The following is a 26,662-nucleotide window of genomic DNA, read 5'->3' as shown; positions in this document are numbered from 1 at the left end:
ATATATCAATCAAACTACCAAAGGATTGTTTTGTAGAGATAGAAAAAAAACAACAGAATAAAAGTTCAATAATATCAAGTAAATAAATGAAAAAATGTGAAGGTAGATGGCCTTGCAGTATCAGATTTCAAACTGTATTACAAAGCAATAATCATTAAAAAAATAAAATTTGGTACTGGCTAAGAAACAGAGTGGTGGGTCAGTGCAGTAAATTAGGCATGCAATACACAGTAGTATAGTATATAGTATATAGACCTTATACATAGTATAGACCATAAAGACCAATACATAGTAATATAGGGTTTGATTAAACCAAAGATTCAAGATTTTAGGACAAGAGCTAACTATCTGACAAAAATTTCTGGGAAAACTTGAAAGCAGTTTGGCAGAAACTAGGCATAGAGGAACAGATCATACCATATACAAAGATAAGATCAAAATGGGTACATAATTTAGACATATCACATCATAGGCAAATTAGGAGAGCATGGAATAGTTTCCCTGTTAGATCTATGATTAAAGGAAGAATTTATGTCTAAAGAAGAGATTGAGAGGATCACAGGAAGCAAAATAGATAATTTTGATTGTGTGTGTGTTTGTCCTTCGTTGCCAAAGAAGACCATGCCTCAAAAGGTTGTGCACAAACAAAATCAATGCAGCCAAAATTAGAAGGAAAGCAAGAAATTGAGGAGGGGGGAGGAACTGCCCCAAGTTTCTCTGATAAAGACCTCATTTCTCAAATATATAGGCAGCTGGACCAAATTTATAAAAGTAAGAGCCAGTTCCCAATTGACAAATGGTCAAAAGATATGAAAAGGCAGTTTTAGAGGAAATTAAGGCAATCAGTAGACAAATGAAAATAGGCTTTATATCAGAGAATTAGAGAAATGCAAATTAAAACAACTCAGATTAGGTGCAGGGGGGTGGAATCCCCATTGGACCTTTGAGTTCAAACCAAGGCATCCTTGGAGGTAGAATTCTAGACCAAATATGAAGCCAGTCAGCCTAGCAGGGAAGCTTTGAGAAGCCAGGTGACTGACTAGAGTCCAAGAGGCAGGGCTTTGGACTTGAAACTTAGTGGGGCTGTGCTATGTAGGAATAGAGCTAAGCTCTGAACTTAATCCTCTCCTATGGAATGAGGCTCAAGGAGATGAGATAATCATATAAATCATATGCTATTATAATAAATGTATATGTCACTTTCAAGATTACAAGCACTTTAAAGTATCTCCTTTGATCCTCACAACAACCGCAGGAGGTAGGTACTATTATTTTCCTCATTCTCAGCAGCTTCCATCCTTTTCTTCCCCAAATCAGGAGGGATACAGTAAAATACAAATGGGAAAAAATGCTGCTTTGGAAAAAAAAAAAGCCAGCACCCAAACTAGTAAATTTTTGGAGAATGGAACCATAGGAGAGCAATCCTTTTTATTTCACAAAAAGGAATGGAGAACAGCAGTCATAGGAAGTGATGGAGACCTTAGCTGTCATCTAGTCCAACCTCCTCCTTTTTCAGAGAAGGAAACTGAGGCCCAGACAGGGAAGGAAATTATGTAAGGTTACACAGGTAGCAAGTGGCAGACCAAGGATTTGGAGCCAGATCCTCTGCAAATCCAGTGCTATATAGTATTTACTCTACTTTCTCTGCCTTCACTCAGTTTAGCAGCCTCAGGTTAAGCCTTGACTTTGACCTCAGACTGACTTTCTCCACTATATCAGCTAAGAGTGAGAAAGATATGTTTCTGCCATAAGGGGGTTGATACACCTGAGATAGCATTAGACTACAGGGATGAGGAACCTGCAACCCTAAGGCCACATGTGGCCCTCTAAGAGGTTCTCAAGTACAGTCCTTTGACTGAATCCAAACTTCACAGAACAAATCCCCTTAATAAAAGGATTTGTTCTGTAAAACTTGGACTGAGTCAAAAGACCACACCCAAAGACCTAGAGGGCCATATGTGACCCAGAGGCCACTGGGTGAGTTTTAACTCTGACATTCAAAACTCCATTGGGGCAGGTGATTTCACCTTTCTAAGCTTTGCTTGCTTCATCTGAGGTAGCTAAATGGTGCTACAGTGCACAAATCACTGGGCCTGGAGTCAGGAATACATGAGGTCAAATCCTGCCTCAGGCACTTATCGGTTCTGTGATGTTGGGCAAGACACTTAACCTGTTTGCCTCAGTGTCCTTATCTGTAAAAATTAGGATAATAATATCACCTACTTCTCAGGGATGCTTTGAGGATCAAATAAGATAATATTGGTATATAAAGCATTTTGCAAACCTTAAAGCACCGTAAAAATGCTAGCTATTTGTATTAACCTCATTTTTCTTTTTTTAATAGCATTTTCTTTTTTCCCAATTACATGTAAAAACAATTTTTAACGTTCTTTTTTTTTTTTTAAAGTTTTGCATTCCAAATTCCATCATTCTTTCCCTCCCCTTTCCCTTCCCTGAGATGGTAAGCACTCTGATATGTAACTTCATTTTTCAGATGAGGAAACTGAGACTTAGTTTCCATGACTTACCTGTCATGGTGACAAAGTTAGTAAGTGGCTGAGCTAGGATTTGGACCCAGGGCTCTTGACACTCAGTCCAGGGTTTCTTCACAGTCTGCCCCCTCTTACCATTTACAAAGAACTTAATGTCTAAGACTTGGGTACAAATCCTCCCTCAGACACTTCCTGATTGATCCTCTCCCCATCTGTAACGTGGGGATAATAACAACAGGGTTGCTGTGAGGATCACATGAGATAATAATTATAAAGTGCTTAGCACAGTGTTGGGCACATTCTAAGAACTATATATGTTAGCTGTAATAATAATTCTTTTCATCATCTTCAAATGAAATCATATTTGCACAGTACTTAGCACAGTTCATGGCACATAGTAGGTGTTTAATAAATACTTTTTCACTTCCCCCTTCATCTGTTAAATGTGCTTATGCTATCTGCTTCACAGGAATCTTGAGAGGAAAACATCTAGAAAGAAAAGTGCCATAGAAAGGGAAGCAGGAACATTAGCCTCTATGTAGCCACTCATTTATTTCTTTAACCAAGCATGGTTCATTAACCCATGATCCGCCCACTCTCCAACTGGCAGCCAGACAATGGGCTGCTTCCAGAATTCAACAGCAGGAGGAAAGTGGGCTGGATTGCATTTGGAAAATTGTGTCCTGCTTTTAATGACCCCAAGCTCTAGCCAGACACAGAAGTCCATGTTTGAAATTCCAGTATTCTTCCAGTGAGGCTGTCTGGCTCCAAGGCATTGGATACAACAGTCTCCAGAGAATTAAAGTTGTAGGCAATGGGAATGTGCACAGTGAGTTCGTTCAAGATACAACATCTGATCAATGAAGAATAGTGCAGAAGAAGGTGGATAAAGGATATTATTAGAGATCTGTCAGAGTTAAAAGGGGAGATTAGAACAGCATTTTAGAGAAGGGAGAGAACTTAGAACTGAGCATGTTAGAGCAGGAAAGGAGCTTGGAACTGAGGATGTTAGAGCAGGAAGGGAGCTTGGAACTGAGGATGTTAGAACAAGATTGAATGCTGGAATACAGAATGTGAGAACTGAAAGGAACCTTAAATTACAGAAAGTTAGAACAGGAAGAACTCTTAGAATAGAAGATTTTAAAGCAGGAAGAAACTTTAAAGCCCAGAATGTCAGAACTGAAAGAGCCCTTAGAGCACAGAATATCAGAACTGGGAGAACTCGAGCACAGAACAGGAAAGCCAGCAGCAGAACCAGAGCTAGAACTCCCAATACCTGTCCAGGAGTCTTGGGGGGAAAGTCCAAGGACAGAAAAATATAGGCGAAGTTTTTTTATTGGGCAACTGTGCTGTCCTGGACAGGAGCTTTTCTATTTCTTGGCCTTGGTTTCTGCATCTGTAAAGTGAGGGGCTTAGACAAGATGGCTCCCTTTTCTATGAGGACTGGAGGAACAAGTGGAAGGAACCCCTCAGTTTCCCCAGAAGAATTAATCTGGGCTAGATTTGAATGAAGTTGGGAGGACCCCTGGGCCGCATCAACCTGTCCATCTCCTTGTCTCAAGCCAGCTGAGGAAGAGGAATCTGAGTCCTTAGGGCAGGAGATAGTGTGGTGTAGGTATAGCCAAAGACCTGGGTTTGAATCCTAAAGTTAGTTATCTGGGTATCCTTGCACAAATCACTTTCCCTCTCTGGGTCTCTTTTTTTAAGTATAAAATTTGGATTTGATGTTCTCTTGGGAGGCAATGTGGCATAGTAAACTCACATGATGGACTTGGAATTGGGAAAGCCTAAGTTCAGATTCTGTCCCTTATCCTATGTGACTCTAAGCAAATCATTTTATCACTCTGAGCCTCAAGTTTGCCCATCTGTAGAAGGGGGAGAATAATAGCTCACTTCTCAGGATTATCATGAGGGCCATATAAAATAACGTATGTAAAATGTCTTGCAAATTTAAAAACAGTATATAAATGTCAGTTGTTATATAATTCTATTATATGTGCATATTATATAAATTATGTTATTTGTCATTGTACAAGTGTCAGTTGTCATAGTCATAGAACCCGAAGGCACTTCAGAGGTCATCTGATCCTACTCCCTCATTTTACAGATGAGGAAGCGGAGGCAAATAGAGTTAAGTGACCTGTCCAAGGTCACACAGCTAGTAAGCGTCTGAGGCTGTATTTGAACTCAAGTCTTCCTGAATCTAGCCCCCCGTGCTCTATTCACCTAGTTCCTGCATTTATTGATATAATGAACTCCCACTGAGGAAACTCCCTTCACCAAAATATATGAAAAACATATTTTCAACTTATTGTCTCGGGCAGGTAGCTGGGACACTGAGAGGAAGTGATCTGCTTAAGGAGTATCGAATGTGTTGGAAACAGCATTTGAACCCAGATTTCTTGAATTTGAGACCAACTTTCTCTTTCCTGTACATCACCATCCCTCACTTATAGAATCCTTGAATCTTAGATTTTAGAACCAGACTCAGAGGGAAGATTAGAAGACATCTGGTCCAGTGATTCCACAAACTGTATGCCTGCCTCTCCCCCATCCTCCCATTCCCTTTTACAATTTGCACCAGGCTGAGGCACAGCACTTATTATTTCTTGTAGCAAACAGAAAGTCAGCATATCAATGGATTATTCCAAAATTATCTTTTAATATATTCACATAGTTTCTCTATACAGCTCATACAAAATTCTTATAGGTCTATCATATATGTATACAGCAGCGTCTTGTAGTGTTTACATGACATCTGAAGAGACAGCATGGACCTGGCAGCCAAGGGAGAATTTCTGGACTTCCTGTGTTGATTTCCCTCTGGGTGGATGGGAGTCTTTTTTCAGCACAACTCAATGTTTGCTGAGCACCTGCTGTGTGTAGGGCCTTGTACTGAGCATTGTGGGGGGACACTGATAAAAAAATAATTTTTTGTTCTTGCTCTTAGGGACTCCAGGGACAGCAGGAGAGGGGCAGACACAAGGCTGCGGGGTCATGAAGGAAAAGAGATCGCTTGAGATCACTTCCACCTGGTAAAGGGGGGAGGAGGTGTGGGATCAGGAAAGGCTTCAGGGAAGGCTAGGTAACTGGGAAAAGCCTGGTAACAATGAAAGGATTTCAAATATTGGGAGGAAGGACATTCTAGGCAAAGGGCACTCTCAGATACTTGGATGAATCCATCACCTCATTAATTAGGATCTCCCTAAGCCCATCCATGCCTGCCCCATCCTGTAGAACTCATGTTCATGTTGTCCCAAAGGCTGAACAAACAGGGGCCTCCAAAGGTACTGGAAGCTTCTTTCTTTTTCACTGTAGTTTAAGGATAGAAGTGCAAGGCTTTCTAGAGGGCTTGTTTGGTCTCCTTGTTATGGCAATTAACTTACATTGGTTAATCTTCTGAATGGAAAAATATAATTGATGTAATTTGTCTTTCTTCTTTAAATCATTTCTATTGAATGCCATACCTCTCTTATTTTTTTTCCTAAATTCTGATCTTTATTCTGACAGTACAGATAGATGGCTTAGAGTGGTCCAACTTCTTCAATGGACAAGTGATGTTTAGGAGCCCAGTACTGGACATGAACAGGCCTGTCATGCATTATATGTCCAAGGCTACTGACTACTTCAGCATGTGTCTACCTTAAGCCAGCAGGGTAACCTCTAGAACCCTTGTATTGGACATAGAGATTCTGCTTATTTCTTAAGAAAGAGGAATTCCCAGGAAAGGAATCATAATCTTACATCTATTATATCCCTGCCTTTTATATACACTGTCCATCACTCCTACTGATTGGATGGCTTAATGAGGGCTGAGGATCATCCCCAGTGCATGTGCCAGCTGCTCTCAGAAAACATGCAGTATAGGAGAGGCAGAGAGTGGCCCATATTGGTTGGCTCACGGTCTGGAGAGACCACTGAGAAGATGAGAGAACATAACTATTGATACTTTAGAGGGAGTATAAGCCAACCAAAGGTGCACCGGCAAGAAACTGTTTGAAAGACTGTGAGTTTTCTGGTTTGACTAGAACAAACTGTATAGAAAAGGGAGTAGAAGGTGATAAGGCTATAAAAATAGGCTGCTGCTAGTGCAGGGGGGCTGGTCAGTGATGGGAGGAAGGATATGATTCCGCCCTTCCCTCTCCATCCATGATAAGAACCTAGTGAAGTGTTAATGAACTAACAACACATTAACTAACACCCAGTGATTCCTTCGCAAAGGGTGAAGATCTTTCTCTGATACCTGAAAAAAGGAAGGGATTTTCTTTCCTCCATTCCTATTGTCATCTGCCATCATGACATAGAGTCAATCTAGCAGTGGAGCTGCTTGCCCAAAAGGAAACACCTTATTTAGCAGTTAGCAGATCAGGTCCAGAGTTCTAGGCAGTTCAGGGTCACAGGAGAGGAGAGTGTAAACCCTTGCCTCTAAACCAAATCCAGGAGAGAGCAGAGACATACTCTCCAGACAGACATGGGTACAGAGAGGTAGTTGATGAGGTCAGTAAGCAGCTTCAAGAAGTGGGGCATCTGGCAGCAGAAAAAAGAGCTAGCTATGGCAATCAAAAGTGCAGAAAGATTCCCTCTTCCCCACCAAAGAGGTGAAAAGACTGCTGCTTCCTGTCTCCATTTATATGAATCTCACTAACTCTAGGTTTTATTTAAAAGCCTCTAGGATCATGGCCAATCTTCAGCTCAAACAACGGTTGTCTTTCCTGACTCCATCAGAAAAAGGTGTTCACATTTCATAAAAAGATCATGGGATATTAACACATTTTTAAGACATTAACAATTCCTAGGTTGTGATGAAGTACAATGAGTTGGGGGGGACCCCTTCCCCTTTACACTATATTACAGTGGGTCTTTCTTGTAGGCTACAGGTATCATAGAAAGTTCTTCAGGTGGGAAATGTCTTGATTCTACACTGTGTGATCATCTCATTCTGCTGTTAGGACCTGCTCTTTTTGACATCTTACCTAGAGCTAGAGAGCTCTAGAATATAGTTCAACTTTCTAACCTTCTGAATTAAGTAGGAAATAGCCTTGAGCTGGGATTCAGGAGACGTAGACTCTATTAGCTTACCCCCCTATCTCAACGTGCAATCTTGGGCAAATGGCTAATGTCTGAGCCTCATCTTTGAATTCAACTAAGTTGTCTCTAAGTTTCCCTCCCAGTTCTTACATTCTGGGTTCCATCTAACATAAAAACCACTTAAATTAACTAACAGCTCAGAGCTTCACCACCTGATTTCAATGATCAGATTGTATATGGGATGGACCATTCTAATGGAAATGACACATAACTGGTTTGACTGACTTGTCCTCCCCCTGCTCCAAGTTACCAGAAGTTAGACTGAACTGGTTACTCTGTAGACAGAGGGCAGATAGCAGGAGAGAGACAGAGAAAGAAGAAAGAAAAGACAAAGATGAGAAAGATGGAAGAGGAGCAGAAAGAGAAGAAGGATACACATGGAGGGGAGATGGAAGAGGGAGAGGGGAGGAGAGAATGAAGAGGGAATCGTAGAAGAAAGGCAGATGTATAGAAACGGTAGGAGGTCAGAGAGATAGAAAGGGAGACAGAAAGAGACAGAGGGACAGGAAAATAGGGACAGAAACAGTAATGAAAGACCTAAAGAGAGGAAGAGTAGCATGTATAATAGAAACAGAAGGGGAGACAAGTTGGGTACAATACTGTTTAGACATTTCCCCCTTCAAATCAAGCTTTCTGTCTACATTCCATTTGAACACCAAATGTTTCTAATCCCGCCCCCATGCCCCGAACTATTTTCAGACCCGGTCAATACTGCCTGACACCCAGATGCCTGCCAGTTTCTATCAGGAGCTTAGTAAAGACAGAATAGTTTCTACTTGGCTTGGCCCTGAACACCCACCAGAAGCAGCACTGGAACTCCTAGTCCTGCATGGAGAAGAGGAGTCACCCTACATAGATGGCCGGGGTGGGTGTGCCCTCGTAAGACCCCGGCTCGATTTACTGATTGTCAGGGGCAAGGATGAAAGGGACAGTAACTCAGCTATTGCAGCGGACCCTGGAGTGCAAAGAAACAACAGACGGGGTTGGGCAAAAGTCTGTAGTGAACCCCTTAATTTTAGCATTAAAGAAAGGACAGGGCAATACCCACATGTAGCTGATAAACTGAAAATTTCTCCCTACTCAAGCCTCATTCATTGGATATTAAACCTATTCATCTGGATGAATTAGGACCTGAAATTCATCTGGGACCACCGAGCAAAGAGTCCACTTTTTGGCCTCACTTTCCTCATCCTTAAAATGAGGGAGTTGGAAATGCTTAATTTCAGTGAGAGCTTAGTGAAAATAAAAATGTAAATTTTTTTCCTATCTGAGTTATTCCCTTGGCCCCTGGGGGCCTGTAGAGATCAGGTTAAGAATCCTTAGGCTTAATAATTTCTAGTATCCCTGACAATTCCAAACTTCGTGAACTTTGCCTTCCCTCCCTGTCCTTCAAGGTCTTCCACAATATGGAGCCATGCTACTTTTCTAACATTAGCTCATACTACTCCTTCTAAGCACTTGGTATATGCTTCAGTCACACTGGAGAATTGCCTGTCCCCTAAATAGCAATGGGATTTGAATTTCTGTCCTGGCTCACAATGCATGGCCTTGGGTCAGTCATTTCCTTTTATGGGCCTCAGTTTCCCCTTATGTGAAATGGGAACAATAAGCTCTGTGTATTCTTCACAGGACTATGTAAATTGTTAATCTGGAAGGCACTGGACCAATTTGGCTTGGGAATACATAATATAGCTTTCTTCAATCAACCTCCTTGCTCAGCTCTGCTTTCCACAATGGGCTAATGGTGGAGTCAGGACCCAAGACAGTGGGGAAGCTGGCCCCAGAACTCTCAAAGTTGGTCATGGGAGTATGGGAAAGGGGTAAGTGACTACTGGTCATTGGAAACCCCTCCATTGGGAGAGAGCTGAGGACAGGGAGCCCCTAATCTATGCTACAAGGTAAAGAGCCCTTGCCCAAAGAGGGAAGAGATCTGAGTCCTGGCCCAGCTCTCTGACCTTGGGCAAGTTATTCCCTCTCTCTGGGCCTTATCTATTTCCAGGGTGCCTCCCATCTCTAATGCTCTGTGTCTCAGAGTCTCTGGCAGTCCATATTTTCTGATGCCCCTATTCTGGGGTGGAGGGTGCCTTCCATCATCTTCTGCGACTGGACTATCTAGCAAAGGCCTTGGCTGGTGATTTCTGTGTTAGCTTTCAGATCAAAGAAGAATGTAGCTTGGGGAATTCTTATCCCTCTCATATGTAAGGTTTAAAGAATTAGTGTGAATTGTGGCAAACATTTTGCTTTGAGACAAATTCTAAAGAATCATTTTTCTAGGTGACTTTCTGGTCCTAAGAGGATATATCATTTCGCTTGGGTTGACTTTATTCAAGATCACTCCTAAAGATGACTGTGGTCTTCCCAGACCACAAGTAGGCTAGAGGTAGTATGCTACAAGGGGAAAAGAATTTGCTCTCCTTGGGTTCCAATCCTGTCTCTATACTTCATTACCTCTGTGACCTTGGGTTGGGTCTCAGTTTACATATCTGTAGGATGAAAGAGTCGAACTATATCATATCTGTAGTCCCTTCAAATGATCTTATGATGGTGGGGGGAAAGGCCCCAGGGACTTGCTTAGGGAGGAAAGGGAATAAAACAGGCTCAGGGATCCCCACATTTGCTGAACATAGTCAGCAGATGGATAGCTGAATGGATAAAGGTCATGGCTAGTTTGGAAAAACAAATGTGTCCAACCTCCTAGGAGATCTAGACACCATATTTACTAGTTGTGTGGCCTCAGGCAAGTCCCTTAACCTCTCTGAGCCTCAGTTTCCCCATAAGTGCTATCTAAGGTTCCTGCCAGCTTTGAATTTATAAGACCCCAATGAAGCCATATATCTCCATTCCCAAGAACTGAGAATGACTCTGAGGCAGGGAACTGGGAACACTTCTGGGGGTTAGGCTTTGAAATGCTGGTTAAACTCCTGCCGGCAGAAGCGACAGAAAAGAGCCAAGCCAATGAGAAGGATTGACAAGACTAGGGTGAAGATGAGGATGATGAGCACGTTGATCTTCTTGAGTCCCTCTTTCTCACAGTCCTCAGGGTGGACATGGAGGAAGGGGACATCCTCCTGGGAGCTGAAGTCCTTGGGAGGCCGGCACATCAGGTCCTCAAGGTTGGCGATGTCCACACTCCCCCTCTGGATCATGGCTGCCAGCCATTCATTGCCGCAGCAAGTGAGCGGGTTCCCTGCCAGGTAGAGGCTCTGGAGGCTCCCCTCCAGGCCACTCATGTCCCCACTCTCAAGGTGGCTAAAACTGTTGTTCCGAAGATCCAGCTCTTCCAGAGAGGCCTCCCGGGTCCAGGCAGGGAGCCAGCTCAGCTGGTTCTCTGAGAGATTGAGCTGCTTCAAGCGGGTGAAGCGGGGAAGGTCAACATGAAGAGCATCCAGGCCATTTCCCTGGAGCTGTAGCACCTCTAGTGAGGATTCAAGTCCAGCCAGAGCACCAGGCATGACTTCTAGCCCTGGGTTTGCTGAGAGGTCCAAAGTGACCAGTGGAGTTTGCAGGAATGCTCCTGCCGGGAGCCTCTCCATGGCGTTGTCTGCCAGGTTCAGGGCCTGGAGGGTGGGGATGCTGGAGAAGACAATGCAGCCTGAGGCAGCTGGCTCACCCAGGTCCTGGGAGGCCCCACAGAGCTGGATCCAGTTCCTTTGTAGGTCTACCTGCTGGATCTTAGGGAGGCTGGTGAATGTGAGTGGTGGTAGGGCTGCCAGAGCATTGTGCTGTAAGTAGAGCTGCTGTAGGCTGGCTAGACTACGGATACCCACTGTGAAACCCTGAAGGTCATTGTGGCTCAAATCCAGGATGTCCAACCTGGGCAGGGAGTGCTCTAGCTGCACCTCAAAGGTGCGGAGGCAATTTCTGCTGAGGTTGAGGAACTGTAGGGAAGTCATAGGGTCCAAGAATCCTTTTGGGATGGCCTCAATCTCATTATAGCTTAGGTCCAAGAACAAGAGGTGAGAGAGAGCCATGGAGCTATCATTTCCACTTGGGTCAGGGGCCAGATGGGGTTCACTGGGCCAATCTTTCATCCTGGGGTCCCCATCACTGATGGAGGAAGCAGGGCGCATCTGGATCAGATTGTTGGATACATTCAGGTAAATGAGTTGGTTGTGCCTAGGCAGGTCAGGGAACTGCGACAGCTTGTTTTCTCTCAGGTCAAGCCAGTAGAGCTGGTACTCCTGGTCTGTAGTGGCAGTCTGGAAGGTCTCTATGCTGTTGCGGCTCAGATCCAAGAACTGCAGCTGTGGAAGGCTGAAGTCAGAAATGCAAGTGATGGAGTTCATGGAGAGGTTGAGGTGGGCAAGGTTGGGCAAGGTGTCAAAGGCTCCCTCCTCGATCTCCATGATCACATTGCTATGCAGGTCCAGCTCCTTGAGGGCTGGGACTCCCTGCAAGGTCCAGCGGGAGATTCGAGTGAGGCTGTTCTCTGCCAAGGAGAGAGTGAGCAGGTCAGGGGCATCCTCCAGGAAGGCCTCTGCCAGGCTATTGTACAAGCCATTGCCTGAGAGGTCCAGCGTGGTCACTCGAGGCAGGCGTCCAATACCCCCGTTGACATTGTGTGGGGATGCTCGTCCCAAGCGGTTTCGGGCCAGGTTGAGGTGCTCGAGCTGAGACAGGCTGGCAAAAATTCCAGGCTGGATGAAGCTGATCTGGTTGGAACTTAGGTCTAGACGTTGGAGGGAAGTATAAAATATCAATGGAGTCTCCAAGATGCTCTGTAGCTGGTTCTGAGACAGATCAAGGGCCTTGCTGTCCGCGTGGAGGACTGCAGGAATCTGCAGGAGCCCCCGGCTGTGGCACAGGACCTCCATGCCCACCTAGTGAAGGGGAGAGAACACTGGAGCATTATGAGCTGGAAGGTCTCCTGGGGACACCAGAGACAAAGATGGCAGGGTTAGTTGTACTCAAGGAAGCCTCTTAGGGTATCAGAAACGGCTCAAGTCAGTGAGACTCTAGGTCATGGGCTTGGGTCCCAGCTTTGGGGCTTAATAGCTTTATATTCTTGGACAGATCCTGAACTTCTGATTCCTCATCTGCATACCTCCTGCAGCTCTTTTGAAGATATATGTGCATACATATACACACATGGATATGTAATCATAGTTAAGCAAGCCTCAGTTTCCTAGGATCATAGATTTAGAATTCAAAGAGATTTTAAAGGTCACTGAGTTTAACTCCATTAATTTTACAGATGAGGAAACTGAGGCGTAGAAAGGTTAAATGACTTGCCTAGGGTCACACAGGTAGTAAGTAACTTTCTAAGGTGGGAATCAAACTCAGGTCTTCCTGATTTCATGTCTACTCTATCTACTATACTGGTACAGGGATCTCCCACTGAGAAAATTTCTTCCATAGAGCTAGACAAATCATTTATGATATGTAGTCTTAAGAGAGTTGGCTGGGAGTGCTAAGCTGTTTGATGACTCACCCAGGGATCACACAGACAGTCTACGTCAGAGGCAGGATTTGAACTCGGACCTCATTCACTACATCACACTGCCTTTCTGATAACAATGAGGAGCCAGTGCCCATTTCTAAAAGGCTTGCAAAACATTTCCCCAAAGCAACCCTGTGAACTCTATACTGCACATATCGTCATTCCTGTTTTATAGGCAGAGAATGGTTAGGAAAGTGCTTTGTAAACTGCAAAGTATTATTTGTATTCCTAGCACTGTTGTTGCTAGACACATGGATTCTATGTCCTCCTCTAACCTCAGATGGTCCCTAAGTGTTTGGGCCTTGGTTTCCCAGTAGATCACATCCTGTACTAACCTTGAGCACTTCATGGGTATTATTCCAGTTGGCCAACCAGAATGAGTGTTCTCTAAAGGCAGGGGCCTCTTGAATATCCATAAAGCAAAGCAGAGACTAGAACAAGGCCAAACACCTGATGCTGCACGTAGGCAACATAGATCTCCAATAATGATGCCACAAAAGAACCTTAGAATGGGAACCAAGAGACTCAAGTTCATGTGCCACCTTTGACCCTGACTTATGTCCCTTCCAGCTTTGCCTCTGTTCTAAGGACCCTTCTGTCCCTGACATTCTGTGTTCTAAGGACCCTTCCAGCTCAGACATTCTGTGTTCTAAGGACCCTTCTGTCCCTAACATTCTGTGTTCTAGGGATCCTTCTGTTCCTGACATTCTGTGTTCTAAGAACCCTTCCATTCTGTGTTCTAAGGACCCTTCTGTTCCTGACATCCTATGTTCCAAGGCCCCTCCCAGCTCCAAAACTCTTGTGTTCTAAGGTTCCTTCTAGATTTAAGATTGTTCTAAGGACCCTTTCAGTTCTAAAATTGTGTTCTAAGATCCCTCCCACCTCTGACATTCTGTGTTCTAAGGTCCCTTCCAGCTCTGACATTCTGTGTTCTAAGGGCCCTCCCTCCTCTAACATTCTAGAATTCTATACCCAAGTGACCTCCTAGGTCCCTCTGCTTCTATGTATTGCCCAGATATCCACTTCTTGGTATCTTCACAAAAACCATCACTTTCCCCCAGGTACTTGCTTTCCCCTTGTTTAATGCTGTTACACTTACAGGCTGACTTCAGCTAATGTCAGTGGAGGCAAAATATTTACAAGAAGGAAAGATAAGACATTTTCTCCAGTCATCCAATTTTGATTTTAGCCTCTCGTATATCTTCATACACTGTTTCCAAATCCCCATTCCAAGGAGCAGGAATTGAGGCCCCTTCCCCTTTTCCATCATAACTAACATTCCCCAGATGTAATATCATCCTTGCTCTGCTTGCCTCACCCTTCTCTATGAGCCAAGTGTCTCTCCTTACTATGGACCGAGAACCCAGACTGAGTTGGTGAGGGCTTCTCCCTGGAGAATAGTAGAATTTCAGAAGATTGGAACTGGAGGAGGCCTTAACAGTCCTGGAAACAGACTTGGAACAGACTTCAGGGGTCACCTGGGTCAACTCCTCCCCTTATCAAAGCTTCATCAATCAGTCAATATTTATTAAATACAAGTGCTGGTGATGCAAAAGGAAGCAAAAGATAGTCCTTGTTCTCAAGGAGCTTATAGTCTAATGGACAACACTCAGTGACAAGGCACTCACTATTCCCCGAGACAGTCCATTCCACTTTTGGACAGTTCAAATTGGACATTTTTCCTTATGTGAAGCGTGAACCTGCATCCTTCAGCTTCCTTCCACTGGTCCTGATTCTAACCTCTGGAGCATCACAGAATTCCTCTCCTGATCGCCCTGCAGATATCAGTAGGCAAAAATCAGGCATCCCACTTCCCTGGCAGGTTAAATATCCATGGTTCTCCCAACTGATTCTCCTATGAATGAAGTCGTTTCAATCTCTTCATTATGTTAGTTGATGTTCTCTTGCCAATGCTGTCCCCAAATAGACAGACTGTTCCAGATGAGACCCGACCAGAGCAGTGCGGGGTGGGAGCAGGACTACAGTCCCTCCTGCTCTGGACATGACTTCCTGCCTGGTATTCAAACATTGCCCCCATCTCTCCATTCCAAGTGTTTTCACTGGCTGTTCCCTATCTCTCCTCACCTCTGCCTCCGGGCTTCCCTGCCTTCCTCCTAGTCTCAGCCTTTCTTAGTGTCATCCCTCTGTGACTCCCCCAGTGTGTCCTGTCTATGACTTCTTTGTATGTAACTGTTTGCATGTTGTCCCTCCCATTGAACTGTGAGCTCCTTGAGAGAAGAGACTAATTTTTTTGTATGCATGTTTTTGTTCGTCCTTCCTTTGTATCCTCAGAGCTTAGCACAATGCCTGGCACAAGTAGGTGCTTAATAAATGGTAGTTGATTAATTGATATTAGTACAGCCTGAGCTTTCATTCACTTTTTTTCATTGCCAAATCACATTGTTAACTCAAATCAAGCTTGTGACCCATGAAGACTTTCAAGTCTTCTTCATATAAAGTGCTTTCTAGACACTTTCTAGATACTCCCCTCATGAAGAACAGAAAACACTATAGCTGGAGTAACCTTCAAACACTGAATATTAGAACATAAAATGGCAGAACTGGCAGGGACCTTAGAAATGCAAAGTTAGAATAAAGAACATAAAATGCCTGAATTGGAAGGAGTCATGGGATCAATGTTTTGGAGCTAGAAGGAACCATCTAATTCAACCTCTTAATTTTACAGATGAGCTAACTGAGGAACAGGGAGGTAGTGATTTGGTCCAAGATGATCACATAAGGCAAGAAGTGTCAAAGCTTGGAATTTGAGCCCATTTCTTTTCATTGTAGAGTCAGAGCTTTTTTCACCATACCATAATGCCTCAGAGATTATCTCATCCAATCTTATTTGACAAATGAGAAAACTGAGGCACAGAGAGGGACCCCAGTGACTTGCCCAAGGTCATCTAATTTGGGTCTTACTGTGGTTGTGGCCAAAAATAAGATCTGTCTAGAAGTAGGTAGGAAGTATCCTCTCTTTCTTTTCTCTCCTTCACAGAAGAGTCTAGCTTGGGGTTGAGTGCACAGAAGGTCTTTAGTAGCGATGAGTCAACTAATCTATAAGGTACTGTTGTTGTTCAGTCATGTCTGACTCTTCATGACCCCATTTGGGGTTTTCTTGGTAGAGATACTGGAGTGGTTTGCCATTTCCTTCTCTAGCTCATTTTACAGATGACAAAACTGAGGTAAACAGGGTTAAGTGACTTGCTCAATGTCAGACAGATAGTGAGTGTCTGAGGCCAGATTTGAATTTAGGTTTTCTTGCCTCCAGGCCCAAAACTGCAACCACTGAGCCACCTAGTTGCCTCTAAGGTTCCCTCACCCTAAATCTGTCCCTCTCCCTATACTCCCTGTTTCTGTTCATGATATCACCACTCTCCCTTAATGACTCAGGGCTCAAAATCTCAGAATCATTTTGAACTCTGCCTTCTCCCTTACCCCTAACAACCAACAGCTTAGCAAGTCCTCTTGATCCTATCTCTGTACCATCTCTCCCATCAGTTCCTTCCTCTCCATTCCCATTGTCATCACCCTAGGTCAGGTCCTCATTATTTTTCTGGAAACTATTGCAATGTAGCCTCCTGACTGGACTCCATGGTTCCAGGCAATCTCCTTACCTTCTATCCTTCACACACTTGGCAAGATCAGCTAAGTGGCATGATGGATAGGGTTCTGGGCCTGGAATCAGGAAGACCTGAGTTCAAATCTGTTTTCAAACATTTACTAGCTGTGTGACCCTGGGCAAGTCACTTAAGCTGCGTCTGCCTCAGTTTTCTCAACTGTAAAATGGGGATAATAATAGCACCTACTGCCCAGGGTTGTTGTGAGGATGAGGGCCCATCACCCAGTAGGTGTTACATAAGTGCTTACTCCCTTCCTATTTCCATTTTAATACACAAGGCTGCCAATGTTATTTTCCTGTTAAAAAACCGTTCAGCCTTTGCTTGAACAGTTGGCCCTCCAGGGAGTGGGGACCCACTGTCTCCTGGGTAGCCCATTCCACTGTTAGAGACACTCTCCAAAAGTTCCTTCCTCCTGCCCCTGTGACCATAAAGAACAAAGCTGATCCATTCCAACCAACTATCCACACAAGCCCTCTTTGCCAGTATGTCTGCCCAGACCACATCTTTCCTCTTGGCTAAACATCTCCTGTTCTTGGCTCATATGGGATGATGGGCAAGCCTTCCACCATCTGTTGCAGTCAGTAATATCAGGGTTAGGACCCAGGACCTCTGCCTCCAGATGCAGGCCTCTAATTTATCATATGTTTCACAAAATAAACAAATGAGTCTGTAACACACCACACACCACACACACACACACACACACACACACACACACACACACACACACACACACACACACACACACACACACCTGTGACCAAGATCAGTGCCAAAAGCTTCCTGTTGAGTTAAAAGGACTGCAATTCTCCACTGGATCTATGACTTCATACCCTCCATCAGCACAGCTCTCACCCCCTCCAAGCCTGCCCATCCTATGTGACTCTTGTCCACCTTGTCCAGGGGACCCCTTCCCTCCCTGTGGGCCTTCCTTCCTCCTTCTCTCCTTGGTGAAGGCATCTACCAGGCATGTACGTGGCCCACCCATCAGCCATGCCCTGCTCTCTCCCACCCTTCTCAGTCACACACTTCTTATGTGACATCTTCTAACCTGTGAGTTACAATGACATTTTGGCTCTGTGATTACGTGTATGCTCTGATAGAAATTCGGAGGCAAGGTAAAGTTGGTTTTTTTTTCCGAACATTCTAGGTCATGGTCAATAATGTACATAGAGGTCAAGGCCTGAAGCTTTTCTTTTCAGCTGGGGTATCAAAGTCAACTAGAAGCCTGGGCCAAGTCACATTGACGTAGAAAACCGCAAATGAACATTATCTGTGTTCTACTGTATTTTTTGTAATGTATTTATTTTCCCACTTGTATTCTGGTACATAGGAACCAGAAGCCATAGCGACACCTGCTTGTTGAGATCTCAGTTTTTACAGGCGCAGGCATTGGCCAACATAGGAGAGCTGAAGAAATGGCAGCTGGCTACGTACTCTTTCCCTTACAGGACTGCTTCAAGGAAGGTTTTAGGGCCAGGGGAATGGGAATTGTTCCTGATGCTCCTACTCCTACAAGGATAGTAATAGCTAACAGTTGTGGAGTGTTCACTATGTGCTTAGTGCATTACAATTCTTATCTCATTTGATCTTCACAACAATCTTCAGAAGTAGGAGCTATTACTGTTCCTATTTTATAGATGAGAAAATTGAGGCAGACAGAAGTCAAGTGACTTGCCCAGAGTCACACAACTAGTAAGTGTCTCAGGCCAGATTTGAACTTGGGACTGCCTGACTTAGGGATTGTCAGTTTATGTATGGCACCACCTAGCTGCTACTTCTACTACCACCACCACTACTACTACCATCATCACTCTACCACTATTACTACTACTACCACTACCACCACTACCACTTACTACTACTACCACCACCACTACAACTACTACTACCACCATCACTATTATTACAACCACTACTACTATCGTTACCACCACCATTACTACTACTACCACCACCACTATAGCTAGATAGTTAGCATTTATACACGGCTTTAAGGTAGCAGTTGTACTTCACATATATTATCTCAAAGATCCTCACAACAACTAATAGCTCACATCAGGTCAACAAAACACTACCCTCCCAATAACCTTGAGAAGTCAAGCAGTAAAATATTTTGGTTTTGGTCTAGGTCTATGATTTTATAATGTAGGAGAATTCCCAATGTGGAAACCCCCTTCATTGATGGAGATTGACAATCATTTGTAGTTTCCAGCCTTAGGAAGTTGCCTGGAGACATCAAGCAGTGAAATGATCTGCCCAAGGTCACACTAGTGGGACTCAACCACAGTCTTCTGACTCAAGATCCAGCAATCTCTCCATTATACTGCATCACCCCCTTGAAATAACCACTAACATTTCAAATGCCCTTGAAGGTTTGCAAAACACTTGTTTAACATATCATTTTAACATACTATTAATATATCATTTCAGCTTCCCAATTACCCTGGGAGATAAGGGCTAGAGGTATTATTATATCCATTTCATAGGTGAGTAAAACTGAGAGTAAGAGTTTAAAAAGTTTTTTAGCCAGTAAGTGCCAGAAACAAGATGTGCTCAGGTGTAACCAGAGTGGGAGTAAAGCTCTCTTCCCCCTCCACAGCCCAATGCTACCTCTCTCGTCCCATGTGGCCTGTTTAGCTTTGACCCTGACACTCTCAGAGGTGTGGATCAAGAGGCTGAGCTCCTTGTGCGTAGTTGAAAAAAAGACTCCCTCAGCTTTATGCCAAGCTGAGTTAATGAGAGCTCACCACAAGTTTCACCAGAAGCAAGCTTACTTTCTGAGAGTTAGTTTGGGCCTAGGGGCTCATAGAACTTAGGACTCTGTCTAGAGCTGGCAGGGACCTTGGAATGCAAGCCTGAGCACCTTCATTTTATGGATAAAGACGCAGAGTCCAAGAAAGGACTAGTATTTTGCACACAGCTAGACAGAACCAGAATCCAAGCCCAGGCCCTCTGGCTCTCAGTTCAGTGCTCCTGTTACTCCTCTCTTGGGTTCTATGTTTCTGTCTTTGAGGTCCAGAACAGAGTAGAAGAGACTGCAGTGAATGGGAGGGCCAATTGCTATTCCAGCAGGTGGTCCCTGCTCTGCTGGGGATCCAGTGAAAAGCCCAGGGGTGGCTTCCAGGAAATCTATTTATAGGACCAACTGCTGTGTGTGGTAAACTTCAGGAAGTGACGGTGGAGGCCGGGTGGATCAACAGGAAAGGAATGATTGTCTTCCTTCCCTGGGACCCTTTTCCTCTGCTCCTGGCCCAGCCACTATGGGAAGGCTCAAAATGTAACTTTCTTTTTCAAAAGGAAGAGGATTTTTGACTTGGCCCCTATCTTTCTCCTGCATCTGGGCCAAGAATGGAAGCCAAGGGAGGCTTGATTCTTACTAAGATCTAAGACAAGGCACTATATCACAGTGGAAGGTGTACTGGATCTGGGGTCAGAGGGCCATGGTTCAAATTCCATCTGTTACTGTGTGACCCTAGGCAAGTCACTTAACCTCAGCTTTAGGAACTGTTTTTTTCATACTAGCCCCAGCAACTAGAACAGTGCCTGATACATAGCAGGCACTTCCTAAGTCCTTATTAATAGACTTACACCTCAGTTTCCTCATCCATAAGACAGGCAAGCTGTGTGGGCAAGCTATATGACCTCTCTCTAGGCTAGGGAGGCAGCATATTATAGTGAATGTAACATTGATCTTGGAATCAGGAAGACCTAGATTTGAATTCCACCTTGGACATTTACCAGCTTGTTAAGTCAATGACTTCCTCATCCATAAAATGAGAATAATGATAGTATTCCTACTTCACAACCTCAAGGTGGTGAGAATCCAATGAGATGATGTGTTTTTTGAAAGATGCTCTGCAAACTCCACCTTCAATCTGCTTTCAACTCCAAGAAATCTGAGTTTCTCCTCCCAGGTTAAGTTCATCACCTCTAGTTTCATCTCCCTAATTGAATCCACCTCCTCTCACCTCTGGAGGGTTGAGTGCCAAATTCCTCCCAATGCTTTCCTTTATAAAGGATAATAACTCGATTCTGGCCTTACATTGGTTGCCCTACCTGGTTTCAACTCCTTGGAACAAGATGCTCCTAAGCCAGGTACCCCAGTGTGCAGTCCCTTCACCTTCCCCTTCCTACTTCTTTCAGTGCAGAGTCTCTCCTTTTACATTGTAGGGCAGGGATTGTCTTTTTTGCTTTTGTTTTTATTAACTGTATTCTCAGCACTTATATCATAGGTACTTAATAAATGCTTATTGGATTGTAAACCTTAAAGTTTTAAATAAATGTGAGTTAGTATTAACAGTGGGTAGTTAGGTGGTGCACTGAATAGAGTGCTAGACCTGGAGTCAGGAAGACCTGAAGTCAAATCTGGCCTCATACACTCACCAGCTGCGTGACCCTGGGCAAGTCACTTAACCCTGTTTGCCTCTGTTTCCCTCCTCTATAAAAGGAGCTGCAGAAGGACATGGCAGACCACTCCAGTATCTTTGCCAAGAAAACCCCAAATGGGGTCATGGAGTCAGACACAACTGAATAATAACAACAAAATGAAGAGATTGGACCAGAGGAATCATTCATGAAACATCTACTGAGTGCCTTCCATAAACAGGAAGTTGGGCTAGATACTTGGGATATACAAATAAAAAATGACATAGTTCCTGTCCTCAAGGAGCTTACAGCAACATGCATGCAGATGGTAGGAAGTAAAGGGTGAGATTCAAACAAAGGATATTTTTGAAAATTTGAAGTAGAGAGAGTACTTTGAACAAGGGTGGTGATCAGTGAAGGCTTCTTGAAAGAGATGGCACGTGAGTTGAGCCTTGAAGGAAGAGGAGAAAATACTTCCTTTCTCTTTCTACACAATAGGGGTTAAGTGACTTGCCCAGGGTCACACAGCTAGTAAGTGTCTGAGGTCAAATTTGAATTCAGGTCTTCCTGACTCCAGGGCCTGTGCTCTATCTACTGTGACACTTCGATAGCTGCCCTGAGAAAGTACTTTCCAGGCAAGAGATTATAGGTGGGCATGAAGGGAATTCAAGGAATGATGGGTTGAGATCTTTACAATTCTAAATCTGACAATCCCATGCATCTTGGGGGTGGAAGGAGGGATATCTCATGTCTCAAAAGCAGGAAAAGAGGAACTTGTGACTTTAAGAAACAGGGATGTGTGGGAACAAGCAGCTAGCAAGGGGAAAGGACTTGGTGGAGAAAAGAGGCCAGAGCCTCAGATCTCTGGCTACAGCTGCTTGGCCTGCTTCTGAGTCAGGGGCTTCTGGCCTGGGTTGTCAAAGACGAGGGAACATTGGAACCAGATTAGGTGGCATGCCAGATGGGCTGTCACTCCCACCCCGGGGCTCTGGCCTCTACCACTGTCAAGGCTTGGCCCAGCACTCAGCCTTTGGGGCCTTTGTTGATTAATTAAGCTGGGTCATCATTTTCACGTGGCCGAATGCATGCAGCCACCTCCTTCCTAGCTGGTTGTAGGATGGAGCATAATGTCACCATGGAAAGAGCATTGGATTTGGAGTGTGAGGATCTGAGTCCTAATCTATCACTGGCTGTGTGACCTTTCCATTTGTGATCTCCTGCCCCCCACCCATACTACACAAAGGAATAAGCCTCACATTCCCAGAAATCTTACAATGGAGTGGGATGAACATCAGTTCTAGCAGTTGGACTTAAACCTGGAAGACACCTCAGATGCCCTTCAGCCCAACCCTCTAATTTTACAAATGAGGAAACTGAGGCACAAAGGTCAAATGACTGGTCCAAATTGACATGGCCCATGATTATCAAAGGAAGGAGTTTACAACACCTGTGCTCTAGTCTTAGTTCTGAGGTTTCCTAATTATGTGACTACAGGCTGAAGATGATCTCTCTGAGCATGATGTTCCTTACTTAGAATATGAGAATTTATTCCATATCATTCAGGGTTGTGAGGATACCCCTCTGTAGGTATTAAAGGACTACAGAAATAAAGATTGGGATCAGTGAGATGCTGGTGAATATTTAATAACGAGCTCTCTGAAAAAAATATATAACCATGATATATTGATAAGTTCAATCTGTCTTATTAAAATTTCCTCTATTACTTTAAGTTTTTGTTGTTCAGTTGTGTCTGACTCTTCATAACCCCATTTGGGGTTTTCTTGGCAAAGATACTAGAGTAATTTGCCATTTCCTTCTCCAGCTCATTTGACAAATGAGGAAACTGAGGCAAATAAGGTTAAGTGACTTGCCTAGGGTCACACAATCAGTAAGTGTCTGAGGCCAGATTTGAACTTAGGAAGATGAGTCTTCCTGACTCCAGGCCTGCTATCCAGTGAGCCACCTAGCTGTCCACTTTAAGTCTAGATAATCAAAATAACAATAAATCATGTCCTGATTCACAGTGTTGGCTGACTTCCTATGTGTAAATGCTTACAGTGAAAATTTAATAATGAGTTTTCATCACTGACTAGTAAGCCTCTGGCTAGGATTATTGCTATTGATACATTAGTAAAACCATGGAAGTCTATTTTATGGTTTGGAGTTGACAAAAGAGCATGAAGTTCAATCCTCTTATTTTATAGAAGGGGAAAATGAGGTCCAGAGAGGAGAAAGGGATTGTGGAAGTTTGCTTAAGGCAACTAGAAGCATCTCTGAAGCCCCGGGCTCCTGATTCCCAATTCTAGGCTCCATCCCCTGCCCCATGCTGCCTGCTGTCATACAGACTTGGAGTCACAGGGTTTTGGCTGGATGAATAGAGAACACAGAATGCAGAATGTTAGCATGGGAAGGGACCTTAGAGACCATCTGAGGCTAAGAGAGAAGAAAAGTGACTTGCTCAAGGTCACACATCAAGACTGTGGGAGAGCTGAAACTCAAACTCAAAGGCTTCTTGTCTGAAAAATTGAGAAAGGTCTTCAACAAGAGTTGAAGGAAAATGGTTTTTGGGAGAACATCTTGGCTTCTCAGACATCTTGTATTAGTTACTTCTTAGTAACTAAGCCTAACAAAGCTGTCCCAATATCAGATGCCTGCATGAATTTGGAATTAGCACAGAGCTTGTTCAGAAAGAGTCGATATTAAGAATACAACCTGTGCAACCTTCCTTCTCTCTGATCGAGAACTTTGGGGGTTAAGTCCAGTTTCCTGAATCTGGCATTTAAAGACCTCCCCAATCTGTCCCCATCAGACCTTTCCAATTTTCTGTTCAATTTTCCCCCAACAACTTTCCCTCTCTTCTGACCAGGCTGGGTGCTCACTTTCCCTTTATGCTTCTAGGTCAGAGCACCGAACCAAATATCTCACAAGTACAGAGGAAGCTCCTTGCCGACAGGAACTATGTTGACTTTCATCCTATCCCTAGTTTTGAGCAGAGGGCACACACGTTTTGGTTATTAAAAATCTGCTGAATTGAATTGAAGTCCTAAGTCTGTTGCCTGTCTGTGGCCCCCTGTATGTCTCAGTTTCTTTCTGTGTAAACTGTGTAAAGTGAAGGTAATGAACCAAACTATCCCACCAGCTCTGACATTTTGTGTTCACAGGTCCTGCCCAACTCTAAATTCTGAACATAAGAATTAGATACTGTATTCATTCTTTTCTCTAAAACTTTACTCATGTCATTGCTCCCCCGCCCCCATGGAGTCCCCATATTTCCCCTCTTCCTTCCCAAACCCTACCCAAGCTTACACTCCACCTCTTCTAGGAAGAATTCTATTTTCTAGAAGAAGCTAGGTGTTACAATGGACAGAGTGCTGGACCTAGAGTCAGGAATTTCTTTGTTGTGCAGTCATGTCTGACTCTTCCTGACTTCATTTAGGGTTTTCTTGGGGGCAAAGATACTGCAGTGGTCTGCCACTTCCTTCTACAATGCATTTTTCAGATAAGGAAACTGAGGCAAACCGGGTGAAGTGACTTGTCCAAGGTCACACAGCTTCCGCTAGTAAGTGTTTGAAACCAGATTTGAACTTAGGAAGATGAGTCATTGTGACTCTGAATACAGCACTCTATCCACTGTGCCACCTAGCTGCCCCAGAGTCCGTGGGGCTTGGATTCAAATACAGTCTCAGACATTTACTAGCTGTGTGACTTTAGGTAACTCACCTAACATCTGTCCTAAGTTTCCTCATCATTCCCTCAAATAGAGATAATGATAGAGTCTACCCCCCCCTCCCCCCCCGCTTTGTTGAGAGGATCAAATGAGATAATATTTGTAAAGCACTGTAATGTTAATGGAAGGTAAAGATCTTCCCCTCCCACTAATAGGCCTCAGGTGGAGCCCATTTAGGGAAGCTTGATTAGGGGAGGCTTGTTTTGTACGTCTTTAATTGTTAATGAGGCACTGGGTCACTAGGGTTGTGGTGACCTCTGGGCCTGAAAAATGTACATTTACTCTGAGGTGAGGTTTTCCTTCAGGGCTTACTGTTTCAAAGAAGGTTCCTGTGCCAGATAAGACTCTGGGTAGTTAAGGGGCACCTTTGAGCACCGTTAAGTGCCCCCTTTGAAAACCTAGATGTTGGTGCTTCTCTCTGTGGTAACTATGTATGTATGTGATGGTCAGACAGTTGGATCTGTCTGTTCATCTGTGATGTATGTATTGCTTATGGTCAGACAGAAGCCCTGTCTGTTGGTCTTTATTTCTCTGCTTCTATTTTCTTTGTTGATATATGTGATTAAAGATTATTGACCCCTCAAAAGTTGCTTTCATTTTAGTTTGCAGATCTAAGAACCTGTGCTAGCAGGCCATCCAGAATGTGTCAGGATGCTAGCCTGGATTCCAAAACCCAGCTCTGCCATTTATTAGCAGTGGGATATGGGGTCACCTCCAGACTCCAGGTTTGTTTTGTTTTGTTTTTTTAAACATTCTATATAGCTGTAACCAGTAAATTGTTCTTTATCTGGGGCCAAACTAATTTGGCTCCTACCAGATATGAGGGCAGCTAGGTAGTGCAGTGGATAGAATGCCTGGCTTGGAGTCAGGAAGACTCATGTTTCTGAGTTCAAATATAGCCTCAGACGCTTACTAGCTGTGTGACCCCCGGCAAGTCACTCAACCCTCACTTTGCCTCAATTTCTTCATCTGTAAAGTGAGCTGGAGAAGGAAATGGCAAACCACTCCAGTATATTTGCCAAGAAAACCCCAAATGGGGTCACAAAGAGTTAGACTCAACTGAAAACAACTGCATAATAAGAGAAATGGATCTATCTGCAAATAGGAAGATTCTTTCGAAGAGTGGCCGTAAAATGTGACCTATATAAAGGAAGGGGTCCTCCCTCCCCACCTCAGCTGATATAGTCATAAGATGTAACCACAGGCGATAAAGTGTTAATATGCTAACAAGGTGTTTAAAAATACTGGTTGACCAACTGACTAATATTCAGAAATCTCTTGTGGGTATTCACACCTTTCTCTGATTATCTAGACTAGAACATTTGCTACAGCCTGGAGCCAGTGGAAATAGTGAAAGTGTTCAGAAGTTGGGGAGTTTAAGGCAGCTGGAGAGAGAGGCAATCCAGGATTAGAACAATTGTAGAATATGGCCCCAGAGGTGGAGGTGGGGGACAATAGGATTCATCTCTCTTCCCCACTGGCCTTGGATCCTAGTATCAGGTCCAGAAGGAGATACCATTTTCAGCTGTTGGAGAGTTTGGAGTATAGCTGAAGGAGCAAAGAAACAGATTTTTTAGATAAATGTAGATACTTATATAATTATAAGTATATCTGTATAATATAGCATACATATGCATGTATGGGCACACATGTATGTATACACACAAATGTGTATGTATCATGTTTATGTGTGTATTATATGGATATACATATATGCATGCATCATATATATGTGTACATTATATTTGTAATATATATTATATAGAGTGGCAGTCAATCAAGGGAGGAAATAGCTTTCAAAAACATGATCTCTGGCAGTAGAGAAGAGAGTTGACTATGAATTCTAGAGAGAGCTAGCCCTGGCAATTGGGGCAGTTAGGTGGTACAGTAAATAGAGCATCAGTGCAGGATTCAGGAGGACCTG

The 26,662-nt window shown here is 43.8% G+C and overlaps 1 protein-coding gene across 1 annotated transcript in view; it reads right to left on the bottom strand.

The window, feature by feature from the left end:
- Positions 1-3,024: 3,024 nt before the first annotated feature.
- LRRC32 (leucine rich repeat containing 32) overlaps positions 3,025-26,662 on the bottom strand; it is a 40,052-nt gene continuing 16,414 nt past the window's right edge. The window contains exon 3 of the mRNA XM_072610786.1: positions 3,025-12,400. Coding sequence (XP_072466887.1) covers positions 10,475-12,400 — 1,926 coding nt within the window. The 3' untranslated portion in view covers positions 3,025-10,474. The remainder of the gene's footprint in view (positions 12,401-26,662) is intronic.

Source organism: Notamacropus eugenii, chromosome 5 (assembly GCF_028372415.1).
Source record: "Notamacropus eugenii isolate mMacEug1 chromosome 5, mMacEug1.pri_v2, whole genome shotgun sequence".
NCBI lineage: Eukaryota > Metazoa > Chordata > Mammalia > Diprotodontia > Macropodidae > Notamacropus > Notamacropus eugenii.
The sequence above is the reverse complement of the archived record's forward strand: the minus strand, read 5'-3'. Positions and strand labels throughout refer to the sequence as shown.